The 15,403-nt window shown below is 41.6% G+C and overlaps 1 protein-coding gene across 4 annotated transcripts in view; it reads right to left on the bottom strand.

The window, feature by feature from the left end:
• Positions 1 to 15,403, bottom strand: part of RBM6 (RNA binding motif protein 6) — a 106,444-nt gene that overhangs the window by 1,991 nt on the left and 89,050 nt on the right. For all 4 annotated transcript variants that reach the window (XM_049861755.1, XM_049861756.1, XM_049861759.1 and 1 more), the window contains 12 exons: positions 12,435 to 12,495; positions 10,515 to 10,784; positions 9,958 to 10,118; positions 9,070 to 9,167; positions 8,346 to 8,388; positions 8,068 to 8,149; positions 7,733 to 7,818; positions 7,048 to 7,194; positions 5,822 to 5,917; positions 4,392 to 4,652; positions 2,784 to 2,858; positions 1,970 to 2,067 (listed from right to left, as the gene is read on the bottom strand). In XM_049861755.1, coding sequence (XP_049717712.1) covers positions 1,970 to 2,067; positions 2,784 to 2,858; positions 4,392 to 4,652; positions 5,822 to 5,917; positions 7,048 to 7,194; positions 7,733 to 7,818; positions 8,068 to 8,149; positions 8,346 to 8,388; positions 9,070 to 9,167; positions 9,958 to 10,118; positions 10,515 to 10,784; positions 12,435 to 12,495 — 1,478 coding nt within the window. The remainder of the gene's footprint in view (positions 1 to 1,969; positions 2,068 to 2,783; positions 2,859 to 4,391; positions 4,653 to 5,821; positions 5,918 to 7,047; positions 7,195 to 7,732; positions 7,819 to 8,067; positions 8,150 to 8,345; positions 8,389 to 9,069; positions 9,168 to 9,957; positions 10,119 to 10,514; positions 10,785 to 12,434; positions 12,496 to 15,403) is intronic.

Below are 15,403 nucleotides of genomic sequence, written 5' to 3'. Positions count from 1 at the left end.
GACTCCAAGAGGAGATTCCCAGGAGGCAAATGGAAAAACAGACTGAGAGCTCAGAAAACATACATCTGGTTTGGGATGGGGACAGAACCACAGGATTTGTTAGCTTGTTGGTGACAGGTCTTTTACACAGTCCAGGTCAGAGGGTACAGCAGCAAGAACAAAGGAGCACCGAGGGCAGAGTCTTGGTGAACACCTGGATTTACCCAGAAAAGGAAGAGGAGCAGGAAAGAAAACCGAGAAGGAGCAAAGCCAGAAGAAGTGCTTGTGAAGGATGCTGAGAATGGAGAAGGGTCTTTTATCTGCATCCAGCCTAAGCCTCGACCCACTGACCGGGGGTTAAGGTAGCCTTTTTCCTCCTGCCTATGGTTGACTCCTAAGGCACCTTTGCCTTACTTGAGTGTCTGTCAAATTACAAAAAATGCCCCAACAGGGTGTTTTAGCAATTCGGTAGTCCCACCCTAGCACTTCTTAAAAATGAAAATAGACTAGATTAGAATAGAAATAACAGAATTAATTTCACATAGTAAGAAAGTTATTATTTCATGAAGACTTTTACACACACACACACACACACACACACACACACACACTTGATTACTGGGCCATGAAACAAAAATATATCTTATTGTGGGCTGTGGTCAAGTCAGTTGGGATGCCAGAGCTCTAGACCCTGTCCAGCCTCCTTCGGGGCCTTGCTTCCTCAATCATTCCCCCTTCCCCACAGGTACAAACTCCTCTGGTTACTGGTTCTTTGGCTCATCAAAATGTAAACCTACTGAAGTCCTCTCATTGTGAACTATCACACCTCCTCCTCCTGTTCTACACTCTCTCATTGCCTGTTTCTTCCTTTCAAGGCCTTTATTGCCTGTTACCATCCTCCTGGTCACCCACTAGAAACCAGGGCATCATCAGTGACTTCTCCCTCTCCCTAGACAACTAACTCACCACCAAGACTGGTGAATTAGATAACTTTCTCTAAACCACTCTCCTTCCCATACTCACAGCCTTCCCTCAGGTAATCACGCTCTCTCCCTTGAATGAATCACAACCAAAACTGCCTCAACTAGTTTCTCTACAAATTTGTCCTCCCCACGGTTACTAGTCTCTCCAAAATGTGAAGCTATGATCTCTACCCAGCTTAAAATCATTCCATGAGCCACCACTGCCTTTAAAATAGTCTTAGCATGGTATTCAAGATGACAGCATGTCGTTCGAGGTGTATGAGCTTCACAAACCAGCCCCGCCTGCTGGACCATACCCCCAACCTTCAGCCCAATCAAGCTACTTGCAACTCCTCAAATGTGTCTGGAGTGCTCTCCCTTTCATCCACGGTGTATGTAGTTCCCGCTAATTGAAATGTTCTCCCCTTCCCCACTGGATCTCTATGTTTGTCCTAGGAGACACAGCATCACTTAAGCCTTCCATATTCTGCGCTCAAAGATGATCTAGATCTCATATACCTAAGTATTCCTTACACTTAGTGTAGTGCCTGCATGCAGTGGGTTATCAACAGATTCTACCTAACTCTGGGCTCACCACTTGGGAACTGTCTGACTGGAAATAAGCACAGGAGGCTTGAGATCACATGTCTGTATCAGCACCAACTGTGGATTCAGCACCCTTGTGTGAGAATGGAGGTTCGCTAGAAAAAAATCCCAGAAGTGTTACGTTCTTATCAGCCCTATAGGAGGGTACAGCATTACCAATGAGGAAAGAAAGGGTTCCGGACTATGGCCACTCCAGCCCTGACTCTGGGCAGCTGAACCAGCCAGCCAATCTTTACACACACATTCCCTGTGTAAAAACAGGTAGTTAAAAGGCTGGGGTGGACCTCATGCTCAAGGAGTTGTCAGAACCTGTTTCTGCTAACCTTATCTCCCCAAGGGACAAAGCAGTAGTACAGCTGGAGAGGGAGATGATTTCACCATTAGGCCTTCAGGCCTAGGTTGAGTGAAGATTCCAGGCTTACCTGTCAGTTTCCCTGGTGTATTTAATCCGTTTCCGTTCTGGAGAATCAAAAGATTGGAGCTTTTCCCTGCGATCATTTCCTCTTTCTTTAAACCTACCCTGTTGGTAAGCAGAAGAGCAGACCTGAGCTTCCCTTTGGCAAGGGGCAGGGATGTGGAGGCTTTAACCCATTTCTGCTATTTCTTTCAATATGAAGGGAGCTCAACTGGTCTAACTACTGGAATCTTTTGCCCCTTCATGCACTGTTCTTGAGAAACCAGTGACTTCTCCAATAAACTGGGAAGAATAAGCTGGCATGCTTGACTCAGCTGTTTTATCCTCCACTGAGAGGCAGGCTCTCCAACAGGCAGGTTCTTCACCATCACAGAAGACCTCCCCCAAGCTGTGATCAGGCAGGTGTGTCTGCCTAATTGTGTAGTCTAGGTAGCAAGTTCATTTGGCTGTCACGTTAAGCTACTCCCTCAAACTTGTCTTTCAGCAACCCTAGCCAATATCCTCCCGACAACACTCCATGCTACTCCTTGATTTTCTCAATTGATTCAAAAGCTGAGAAAAAGGACTGCTATTTATTGGGCCCACCTGGAGAACCCAATGCCATGTTTTTTAACATCAACTTTACCGAGGTATAGCTTACAAACAATAAAATGCACCCATTTTAATGTAGTGTTTGATGAGTTTTGAGAAATGTATACACCACCTTTGGGGCTTCTTTGTTCTCTGTCTTCCTGTGAGGAAGAGTTAGCATAGCCTGTAAACTCTACACCAGGAGGCAAAAGGAGTTGGGGTCAAGAGAGTAACAGGTTACCAAGGTTTACCTCCCGTTCTCTTCTCTCCAGATAGGCTAGCTCCTGCTCAGACTGTTTAATTTTCCGGTGGATTTCCAGGTTTTGCTGAGAAGAGAGGGGTTCTATGAGTACAGATCTAAAAAAAAAACAGGTCCTAGAAATGCCTCTAGACTTTTCCTGATGGCTGCTTTAGGTACTTAGTTCTTTTCACTGACCCACCCTCCTAAATAATCCCTGTACCCTACAAGCAACAATTCCCAACTGATCTTGCTTTAGGCTTACCAGTGGGAGCCCAGGTTCTAATGCTAGCTTGTCACACAGATTAGGAGCCCATAGCAGCTATTGTATGGTGAGGTGATTCTTTGCACTGCATCACTCCAAGGAAAGGAAAAGTGCTACAGTCCATTTCCCACTGTCCTAGGGCTAATTCAGTTTGTGGATTCACCAGATCTCTGGCTCCTTCTTTCTGACAACTATCTTTTATCTCCTTAGTTATTTACCAGCATTTTCTCTAGAAAGCAGAAACTCAAATATGTCAGTCTGATGACTGAGAATCACAGAAGGTCAAAGGGATTTGGCAACTAGTCTGTTCCAGGGACTGTCAGGAGTATCTTAGCAGAGTCCCAGAAGCTTTGCAGAGCCTCCTCAGAGGCAGCGGAGAGAAGAGGTATGCATACTACCAAAAGCAGAGCTTCTCAGCTTTTTAGCTCCATAAGACTTTGGCTTCTGTATTGAGAGAAAGCCTAAATCCAATCCCCTCCCCTGCTCTTGTAGTATCTGCTGAAGAGTAAGTATGAAACAAATTACTTTATCCTGAGAACATGGGTTCATCTAGGGGCTTTATCTGTCCATATTTCGCTCCTTGGTTAAACCAAAAAACCAAACCCATTGCCATCGAGATGATTCTGACTCACAGTGACCCTAGAGGACAGAGTAGAACTGCCTCATACAGTTTCCTAGGCTGTAAGTCTTTCTGGACACAAATCGCCACATCTTTCTCCTATGGAGCAACTAGTAGATTCGACCATTTGGTTAGCAGCCTGCAGGGGAGAGCCACTGTATATCAATTTGACTCCCCAAGAATAGCTATTGTGAAGAGATGGCAGAATTTGACCTACCTCTGGGGAAAACCGCATGCTGTCAAGAGCCCTGGTAGCATAATGGTTAAGATCTCGGCTGCTAACAAAGGTCAGCAGGTCGAATCCACCAGTTGCTCCTTGGAAACTCTATGGGGGCAGTTCTACAGGGTTACTACAAGTCAGAACTGACTAGACAGCAATGGGTTTCCAGGGTTTTGCACAGCATCAGAGCTGGATGAAACCATGTAAGGCACCAAGTACCAAAGAGAAGGGGTTTATCTGAGGTTAAATTGTTAGGCTAATGGCAGAGCTAAGACAACAGATGCATGAGCATCCTACTTCACTACGCTTTCTCCCGTCTTCAGCACACCCTTCGTGTTTGGTGTCCCAGCCACAGCTGTGCTGCCTGCCTTGGGTTACACACTGAAGCTCTCTGAAGGTGGGCACAGCTCTAAATGTAGAGCAACTCATGAACAAGACGTACAGGAGCAATTCATTCCCTGCAATACTCATCAAAGTTTCCAAAGTTTGAAAGGCCAGGAACCCTTCCCCTTAATACCTTGTGCAGGTCTGAAAGCTGCTGATGTTTGATGAGAACTTCCTTGTTGGGAAACTGCCTTCTGCACAGCAGACAAGCCAGTTTATTCCAGTCAGTGAGTTTGTCTTCCTCGTTCTCTTTTTTAGTCAGCTCCTCTCGCTGCTGGGGTTGCACTATGCGAGGCTGCGGGGGAGGGGTCTGCTCCTCCTCTTCCTCCTCCTCATAGTCACTGTCTCCTCCGTATTCACCCAGGAGACCAATGAGTGGGTTTACCACCTTAGGCTGGAAGAAGGAGGACAGGGATTAACACCAAACTCAACCTGTATTTTGGGGCCAGTTTTCTGGATATTCTGATATTTGGTATCTCATTTCTTTTTGCTTTTAGCTGGAATGAGAACTGGGTTCTAAACGGCCCCATGATCCACTGCTCATTTCCCAGGTGAAGCAACATGCCTCAAGTTTAACCCTGCTCCCTGCTCAGAGAGATAAGCCAGAGAGGTTTCCTTAGGAGCTATTCTATCAAAAGAAGGAAAAGAGGGAATTGGCATAGAAAATAGGAAAAGAGCTAAGAAGTTACAAGTTACACAGAGGAAGAGGTAACAAACACCTCTAAGTCACTACGATCCATGGAGGGAAGGAAAGATAGCTATCATAATACTGCTACTGATGATGTCAAATTATACTGGATTTCATTAAGGCCACTGGAATCTCTGTAGCAAAGGAGATTTAGGAGAGGGACTAAAAGCAACTGAAGGATAAGCACTTAGGTAGACAGACCCAGCTCCTGAGTAAGGTAAACTCTAAGGCATGGTTCTGACAGATGCTACAATGAGCTGAATTACTAATGCAGAGTATGCAGAGAGAATTTACCAGTAGCTTATTGGAACTGTTAAATAATGACGCATGGTCATTGGGCTATGAGCAATCAAATTTAAAAATAATATAATAATAGTAATAAAATATGGTCATTATTGTTGTATATCTGTATTCACTCAGAATCACTTGTGATTAGGTTGAGACTATCACTTCAAGGCATCCAAAAAATGGGTACCAATGTTAGCATCACTCGTTCTGGGCAGGCAGGCAAATTACAAAGATGACTACTCATGCACTCCACATCTAACGGATCCTCATGGAGCATCAAAAGGCAGGAAACATCAGGAACAGGGAAACAGGCTTCCTTGGTCATTCAGAGGAGAAAAGTTAACAGGACCAAGACTGTAACTTAATAAGGGCCAAGTGTTCCCTGGAGGGAATGACGCAGGTAAGAGAAAGAGGACGGAAAACCGCCTCTGATTCACCAATAATATTCCAGGAACGTCTACCTCATGCTTATACTCAAGAGGAGTTCTTGTTGGTGAGACAGACGGAGCTAAAAGACCAATACCGGGGTGAGGCATCCCACCTGTAAGCACCCCCACCCCTACCACAGGCCATCAGGAGAGGCTTACTGGAGGCGGACTCTCTTCCTTTTTCACAGTTGGAGGCAGAGGCTTCTTAAATACATCTTCTGGGGGAGACTTCCCCTCACTGGCATTTTCCTGAAACTGATCAAAGCCAGAGGTAATTCTTATATGATATTCAGTCATAAAAACTGGGTTAAGAGTTACTCCCTTTGAAATGAGGCTGATTTTCCAAACCTCGTGGTCTGTAAAGTATCTGTAATGTTGCTACGGGGATTTTGAAATACAGAACCCTTAAAAAAATTAACATTTAGTATACACTGAGTGATTACTATGTGTCACCAGATGAGGCATTCATATGCACTATCTTCTTCAGCCTTTACTACAATCTTCCCAGATAGGCATTAATATCCTCATTTTACAAACGATTAGAAATAGGGTTAGAAAGATTAAGTGGCAGAACCAGAATCCACCCATTAAGACTGTATGACTCTAAAGTCTAAGATGAGAGATACACACACACATATATATATGCTCTCTATATTTTTATACACACAGATCCTCTCTCTACATATATACGTAAACAAACAGCAATAATAGAAGGTAAAACAAAGGTAAGTTATAAACTAAACCATAAATTTATCCATTTTTAATACCGTATAACTGGTGTCAGGGTAAATCAATATAATTCTTTGGAAAATAACTTAATTTTATATCAGGAGATGTAAAAATGTTCATCATCTTTGATCTTAAATATAAGGAAGTAATTTAAAAGGAAAAACATAAATAAAACGCTCAGTGCTGCATTATGACAAGGTAAGAGTAGAAAGAGAGAGAGACGATGAAGAAAATAAAGGCACAGTTTTACTGTGGATTTTTACAATGCAAGTGTTAAAAATAATACTTGTAAAGGATATTATATCAACATGGAAAAATATTTACAATAAAATGCAACTGAATAAAGGATTACACCTATGGAAATGTGTATACAAAGCAAGCACTAAGAAGGGGATGTGGGAAAATGAAAACGTGTGGTGCTGAGGTGGTAGGGATTGAGCTGAGGTACTTTGTTCTACTATCCCCACAGTTTTCACAGATGTGAAAGGGAGAGAGTAAGCATGGGTCCATAAAAGACAAGAGGAACTGCCTGCACCAGGTAATTACAGTACTTTTTGAGCAACTTTATGCCTCAAACCTGGATCACCTCTGTCTATGACTCCATTTTAACCTGTGATTATCTGGTAAAAAGACAGCAGACTCACACGTCTTCTTACCTTTGTCACACCTCTGTCTTTTTTCTCCTTGCCATCTCTTTTAGATGTTTCCTTCTTGCCACTTGACTTTCCTTGGCTGGTAGGCTTCTTTTCCTTGATCTCTTCTTCCTCAGGTGACCCAGGGTCCTGCGGCACATAGACTTCTTGCTGTGGTACAGGTAGAAACAGGTAAGTCTACAGGATGTTTCACTTTCCCAGCAGTTTCAGGTCTAAGGAACACAGTTCCCTTCTGAGGGAAAGAAAAGCTATCCGAATCACAAGCTGAAGAAGAGTCTATGTCAGAGAATCTAAAAACTCACTCCAGGCGCCCAGGACACATTCAGACCACCCAATGTTCACTTTTCCAAGAGCAGCACCACTCTTGCCTGTAATGCCACAAGGCATGGATTTTCCGTATAGGCTACAGTTAACAAAAGGTCATCATCTTTAAAATCCACCTGAATAAATAAAACTCAATACAAGAGCTAGGCTTTTAAAAACACCAGACTAGATATGAGGTACGGATAGTGCAAGAGAACAGCTACCTGGAATGGAGAAATATTAAGTTTCCATAGATTTAAACTTTTCCACTTTTGATGCAATGAGCATCCAGAGAATCCAGGGGGAAAAAAATCCATGAAGTAACAAATTATGGATGCTTTTTTCAAAAGAATCATTGACAAAATAAACAAAGGCCAAAACTCACCTGGGTGTTGGGGTCATAATAAGTTCCTGCCAAGGGGTCATAATAGTAGCCAGTAGCAGAATCATATATGTAGCAGTCAGACGATGCTAGAGGGAATGAAATCAGGGGTAATGTTAGTCCCCATCCAATGAAGTCCTTACTGAGGGCTCACTAGGAACAGCCCAAGAATGCTGCTGGCCAACAAAATAGCCAAAGAACCCACAGGTGGTACACTCTCTGGATGTGTATCCCCAGTCAATAGCATTTCTTGCCAACTTTGTGACCACAGAGATGTCAAGTAATGAGTAGCAAGTCAAGCCAAAGATAACAATAGAAATAAAACGAAGTTCACTTACACTGCTGTCCTTGTCGATTTGTATCTGAAGACCAGTCTGAATTTCTGCCACTTCCCCTCCTATCTCGGAAATATTTTTTGCCCTACCACAGAAAGGCGAGTGAAAATTATGGAACTCAAAAGTCAACTATTAAAAAAAAAAAAAAGCTACTATCCAACAGCCATTAACCTCAACAATCACCCACTACTGACTGCTGTCAATTTTTGAAGGGAATTCAAGACCACTCCTTCAGTCACTTGAGGATTTTAACAGCTCACTCCCCATCTGTTAAAGCTTACCTGATAGTAGTGCATGTGGTCAGAATGGTCACCAGAATCGTTTCTGTAACAACAACATAATCTGTCATGAGCCTGCTACCAAAAGGCACTTAAGGAGTGACTAAAATTACCCTAACTCTACAGACTGACTGAGAAACTCTTTTACCCATTTTGCAGGGAAAGGAACAAACCCAGATAATCACACAAGTATGGTGACATCTGAGGAGAGCAGTGAGACTCCTACAAAGCCACTGGCCAGAGCCATAAGTGACCAAGTGGAGGGTGACAGAGCAAGATCTGCCCAATCTCTGTAAGCCAGCTAGCCAAGCTGATGCAACTGCTTCCCAGTTATCACTCCTGGGATGATGAATGGAGGAGTAAAGAGGAACTGAATTTCCCAGTGCTATGAAGGTATGAACAAGGTCAGGAAGTGGAATTTCAGGTCTGCATTTTCTTAGGATTCCATATCAAGAATTTTCTATACATCCAAGACTGCACTATCATTTGGGGTCCAATGATACCAGTCAAAAAGGAAAGGACTAAAGTAACTGCCACCATTATTTAAGAAGCAAAACAAATCTAGCGTCAGACCAAGGCAACCTTCAGACAAAGAAAATGCATAATCACTTATCTGAAGAACCTCACACTGGGAAGGCATCATGTCTGACTCTTCAGTTGGAATGGGAGTTTTCTTCCAAAAACTCAAGTAGGGGCAGCATAAGGGAGCCTCAGCCCTCTGCTTTACCTTCTTTTTCCGGTGGCCAGGTTTACAGCTACCATCTTCCCATCAATGCTAAATGGTGGATCAAGGTTCTGCAAAATCTTCACTACACGAAGAGCTTCCTGGGGAATCAAAAACACACTTGAACCCAAAGAGAGAAAAGGCCATGTCCTTTGAAAGAGAAACGAGCGTGGGTTTTTCTTTAGAGGGAGAAATTTATTACATGTTATGTTCTGGTCGTAATTTTAACAGTAAGAGCACATTGGCAAAAACTGACAACTCTTAACAAAGGACTGACAAGAGAGTAGACAGGTGGTCAGTTTCCAGAACAAATTTGAGAAATTCAAATCCTCTTCTTTTAGGCTGCAATTGTCATCAAATCAGATCAGGTTTACAAAATCCCGTGTGATTTTTGAGCAAGAAATCTAAGAAATGCCAAGGATTTTCATTACTATCTTTACTTCATTTCCACGGAAAAAGGGCCCACAGCTAAAAATTCAAGCCATGAAAATCTATTAAAGCAATACTTTGAGGAAGAAGAGGAAATGTCCTGTTATCATCAAATATAAAACTGCCAGTGACTGGGAAAAACAAGCCTAAGAAATTAGAAAATCCACTAAAATTTTAAAGCGTTCGGCACTAAAACACTTGACAAGTAATGAAGTTTTCGTTTCATTTTAAAGGCAAATTGCAAATGACATAAAACAAAAATGGTACTGGAAAACCACTCAGAGTTCTAACTTACAGGGCAGTTACTGCATCTGAGTGAAGGTTAAACCCAACAGAGAGAACGAGAGGGGTTATGTTACCAGGTAATACGTCAGAATTCAAGTGATAAAGAAGTCCCTCAAGCCTTCTTGAGAGTTCTATAGCCAGTTGTTGCTAGATCATTTCAAGGTGGAGGAAACTCACCGCATGGGAATCGAGGTCAATAAAGCCATAGGTGTGGCCCATGGGGCCGGTTCTGTTCTTGATAATGCGGACATTGGCAGTTGTAAGGCGGACATACGGCTCCAGCACTTCCACTATCACCTCAGGTGGAGTGGAACGATAGATGCGTTTCAGCATGATTGCTGATGAACGAAGCGTAAACGGGAGAGGAGCAAGGAAAAAGAAAGGTGAATTTTTGAAGTCCCAAGACCGTAACTGTCATCTTTTATTACAGGTGACTGTAGATGCACTCTGTGCTAGCAAGACTGGTTCTATAAAATGCTAGTCAAATATTTCATACTTTCCTTTTCATCAACCAATACTCAGAAATCTAAAATTACGACTTGCTGTATAGTACAGCCACTTGCTATTCAGAGGGTATAGATTCCTTCAACTAGTACGACAAGCCCCACAGAAGGCAATGGCCTATATAGTCAGGCTGAATGTAGTTCTATTACGGTGTGGGGAAGTGGCTGGCCTCTAGCCACAACATAGGCCATCTATGCTACAACTGGTACATGCCCTGACAAATCACTTACTTTTGCTCTCTCCATCCTGGCGTGTCTCCCCACACCATGACTCCTTCTCTCGGTCTCTTCGGAAGGAAAGCCCTTCCCTTCGAGAAGGAGGCAGATACCTTTCTGCTTCTCTCTTTTGGTACCCCAAGCGTGGTTCCTGTCCTTCTTCCCGCTTCTTGGATTCAGGTTCCCTATCAGCTGACCTTGGGGGCTGGCTGGGCTGTTTTTCTGATAGGGCCGGTATAGATGTTTTCTGAGGCTGAGGGTAGGATATTAATTCCTGCTTTACCTCTGTAACCAGGGAAACAGAAACAGAAAAGAGACCCATCAGGCTTTATACAATAAAAACACTACTGCTGAGATTTCTCCTTACCTGCCACGAGATACTCATACTAAAATGCTTTTGATATTGTATCAGGAATACAGGAACAAAAAAGTCCCCTGGCAGTTCCTGGCAAAAGGCTTTAAGCAAGGCTATTGAGGCAGCACATGAAATAGTTCACAGAAGAAACGAAACATCTAAAAAGTTTAATTTTATGAGCTTTCTATCACTTTCCAAATATTTAAATATAAACAACTCCTTCATGAGACCCTGGACCTATTACAAACATGAAAGAACAGATGTGGGTACAAAATAACCAAAGGTATGGCCTTGGCTAGGGGTTCGGTAGAAACATATCCTGAAGCTTTGCTTCTTCCAGTGTTACGGTACTAAGACAGCCATCTCCAATTCTGTAAGACCAACCCGCACCAAACCCGCTGCCATCTAGTCGATTCGGACTCCTAGCGACCCTACAGGACAGAGTAGAACTCCGTCTTAGGATTTCCAAGGCTATAAATCTTTACGGAAGCAGACTGTCGCATCTTTCTCTCACAGAAGGGCTGGTGGGTATGAATCACCGACCTTTTGGTTAGCAGCTGAGTGCTTAACCACTGCATCACGAGGGCTCCTTTGTAAGACTTCAGACCCCCTCTTTTCTGGCTAGAAGCTGGAAACAGATCTATCTACGTATAGCTCACTTATACTCATCTTACCAACCTACACATTGGTTTGGTCTTTATCCTTTCTCCAAAGATTTTCAGAATACCTACCTCACAGCCATCACTACAGTAGAATCTCCACTGTAGGCTAAAAGCCCAGCTAAGAAATTCTTTGTAGGCACACTAATTTCTAACCTCATATGAAACAGATCCTTTAGAAGGCAATCTGAATTCCTGCACTCACCTGTGTATTCTTCAGTCATGCCCAGACCTTTCCTCAAGGGATAATATCAGAAATAGACATATAATAGCCTTTGCTACAAGACTGCTGTTAGGGATGCCTTTGATAGACTCTTCAAAGTTGTCTATCTAAAGGCTCTTGGGAGAAATATACTTTAAAATTAAGTACTCAAGCAGTTAATAATATTATTAAATTTGTAATATTATTATAGAAGAATAAAGCATGTAGGTTCATTTCTCTATAATAATAATAATACATTCTCCTAATCCTAATTATTTTCTCTTGTTTATATTTTAATAAATGTTTTCTTGTTGAAGCCTTCTGAAATACTTAGGTGGAGTGTAAATCAGCGAACAATATGGATAGCAAATGATTCTTAGTAACTTGAAAGAAGAGTGTGTGTGAGTGTGTGTGTGTGTGTGTGTGTGTGTGTGTGTGTGTGTGTGTGTTGAGGGGAGTGGTGGCATCACACAGGCTGACACCATGTAGACTCTTCCCCAGTCTAACATCCCAACCTGAGGAACCCACAATCCCATCTCTTTCCCCTGCTGGGACTCTTGAGACCCAAAATTGTTCACTAACAGGTTACGTGAAGTTGGACATCACATTTTTAAAAGCTTTCAGATAGACTTGGTATTTAGGGATGACAACTTTTTAAAGTCAAGGAAAGCACAGAATATGTTTTACCCAGTACAAAAAAAAAAACCACTACCACTCACCTTCCCTTGGGCCCTTGCAGAACGAACATGAAGATCGGAGTCCACCAGTGTTGGCCTTACACTGCAACGGACAGTGAGAAAGAATTCACTTTGACCAAAACTTCTAAAAAAAACCTTATGCGTATCCAACACAGTAACACCTGCTAAAAATGACAAACAAGCCATACCCCAGAACACCTCAAAGCCTGATGGGTTTGAAGTCCCTCTCACTAATCAGAGCTGGCAGGCAGGCAGGCAGGATCTAATGAGCTTCTGAGAGCAGCCTTCTAACAGGGAGGACATCTGCATTTTGGAGGAGCCAAAAATTCCTTTGTCCTGAACAAGAATTTTTATAGGCAATGAACTTAACCAAAAAAATTGGACCATTGAGTGATGTATAGAATATTATTGCACCAAAACCTTCACCATTCTGCACCCAAAACTCGGTCTTGAACTGGTTATGAAACCCCCATTCAGAGTTGGCTGGAACTGAGGAGAATTCAATTATTAACTCCTTTCTCAAACATTGATAACAAGGGGCAAGGAAGGAGGAGAAAGATATACATAATCAGTGCTTTTGGCAGGTACCCTGATTATGCTAAAGGGGAAGGAACATTAATTAGTCCAAAACAAGGGAAGAGACACTTTGTAGTGCGAACACAGCTTAACTCTGTGAACAAAAAATCAAGTGCAATCTACATCACAGTGCACTGACTGAGGCTGCATATGCAGGATGGCACCTCTATTTTCTTACAAGCTCAGAAAGTACAAAGCAATGGCCTTGGCTCTAGCTGTTTAACTCTGATATCAAATGTCAACTTTTGCCTTTTGCCCATTAATAGAAAAGAAAGTTCAAAATTTTCCATTTAACATTAACTCTCTCGACCTTTGATTATAAAAAAAAAAAAAAAAAACAATACTTGGACGTTATAGCTAATATGCTAAGTATACTTGGCACGGAGGGGAGATTACTCATGATCCCGTGACATTGAGGCAATCACCAAGATTAAAATATTAACTGTTATCAAAATCCCAATAGGCTTTTTGCAGAACTGGGAAAGCTGATCCTAAAATTCATGTGGAATTGCAAGGAACCCTGAAGAGCCAAACCAATCTTGAGAAAGAAAAACAAAGTTGAAGGACTCATACTTTCCAATTTCAGAACTTACTACAGAGCTACAGAAATCAAAACAGAGTGGTACTGGCATAAGGATAGATACAGAGATCACTGAAAGTCCAGAAATAAATCTTCACATCTGTTGTCAATTGATTTTCAAAAGTGGGCAAAGACAATTCAATAGAGAAAGAATATTCTCTTCAACAAATGGTGCTGGGACAACTGTATACTCATATGCAGAAGAATGAAGTTGGACTCTTACCCCATTACCATATACAAAAATTAACTCAAGATGGCTCAAAGACATAAAGGTAAGAGCTAAAACTATAAAGCTCTTAGAGGAAAACGTAAGTGTAAATCTTTATGACCTTGGATTTGACAATAAATTCTTAGATATGACACGGAAAGCCGAAGCAACAAAAGAAAAAACAGATAAAATGTATTTCATCAAAATTAAAAACTTTTGTATTTCTAAGGACACTATCAAGAAGTGTAAAGACAATCTACAGAAGAGGAGAAAATTTATGCTAATCTGATTAGTGTCTAATAATCACATCTTTCTCCCATGGAGTGGCTGGTGGGTTTGAACCACCAACCTTTTGGTTAAGAGCCAAGTGCTTAAACACTGTGGCCCCAAGTCAATGTCATGAGGGAAATGTAAATTAAAACCACAGAAATACCATTTCACACCCATTATGATGGCTACTTAAAAAAAAAAAAAAAAACCCAGAAAATAAGTGTTGGTAGGGATGTGAAATTGGAACCCTCATACATTGCTGGTGGAAATGTAGAATGATGCAGCTGTTGTCTTTGCAAAAGTTTGGTGGTTTCTCAAAAAGTTAAACTTAGAATTACCATATGATCCAGCAGTTCTACTCCTGGGTATATACCCAAACAAATTCAAAACAGGTGCTGAAGTGAAAATTCATACACAAAAGTTCACTGCAACATTACTGATAATAGCCAAAAGGTGGAAACAACACAAATGTCCATCAACTGATGAATGGATAAACAAAAAGTGATACTAATATTATTCAGTGGTTAAAAGGAATGAAGTACTGATACATGCCACAACATGGATGAAACTTGAAAACATTAAGTGAAAGAAGCCAGACACAAAAGGCCACACAATGTACGATTCCACTTATATGAGGCAAATTCATAGAGACAGGTAGAATAGAGGGAACAAAGAGGGAAATGGCAAGTTACGTTTAATGGGTATAGAGTTTCTGTTTGTGATGATAAAAAAGATCTGGAAAAAAAAAAAACTATAGTGATAATCACACAACATTGTGAATGTGATTAAAGCCACCAAATTGTACATTCAAAAATGGCAACTTTTGTTATGTATGTTCTACTATAATAGTAATAAAAAATTAAAGGTTTTCCTAAACTAACATATTAAAGCAGTATAAAACCACCTGTGCTGAGTCAATTCTAATTCATGGTGACTCCATGTTTTAGAGCAAAACTGTGCTCCACAGGGTTTTTAGTGGCTGTGATTTTTTTTTTAAGTATCACCAGGCCTCCCTTTCACGACACCTCTGGATGGGTCTGACCTGCCAACCCTTCGGTGAGCAGTTGAGTGCTCAACCATTTGTGCCACCCAGAGACTCCTCGTAAAGCAGTATACTCATGAAATGTGAGTGCTTTGGCTAGATGACAACCACAGCTATCCAAACTGGATTTCATTAAGACTAATAAAAATGTCAAACTAAATTTTTAACTGAATTTTGTCAAGTGCTTTAACATTTTTAATGAATCATGTTTTAGAAATTCTATGTTTTTCATAATTATTTTTAAAGCTAGGCAGTAGCAATGAACATGAAAACTATATTTCATGCTCACTGCAATTAAAATGAACCTGCAAGAG

Source organism: Elephas maximus, chromosome 20 (genome assembly GCF_024166365.1).
Source record: "Elephas maximus indicus isolate mEleMax1 chromosome 20, mEleMax1 primary haplotype, whole genome shotgun sequence".
Taxonomy (NCBI): Eukaryota; Metazoa; Chordata; class Mammalia; order Proboscidea; family Elephantidae; genus Elephas; species Elephas maximus.
Note: the sequence above shows the minus strand (reverse complement) of the source record. Positions and strands in the feature narration are given on the sequence as shown.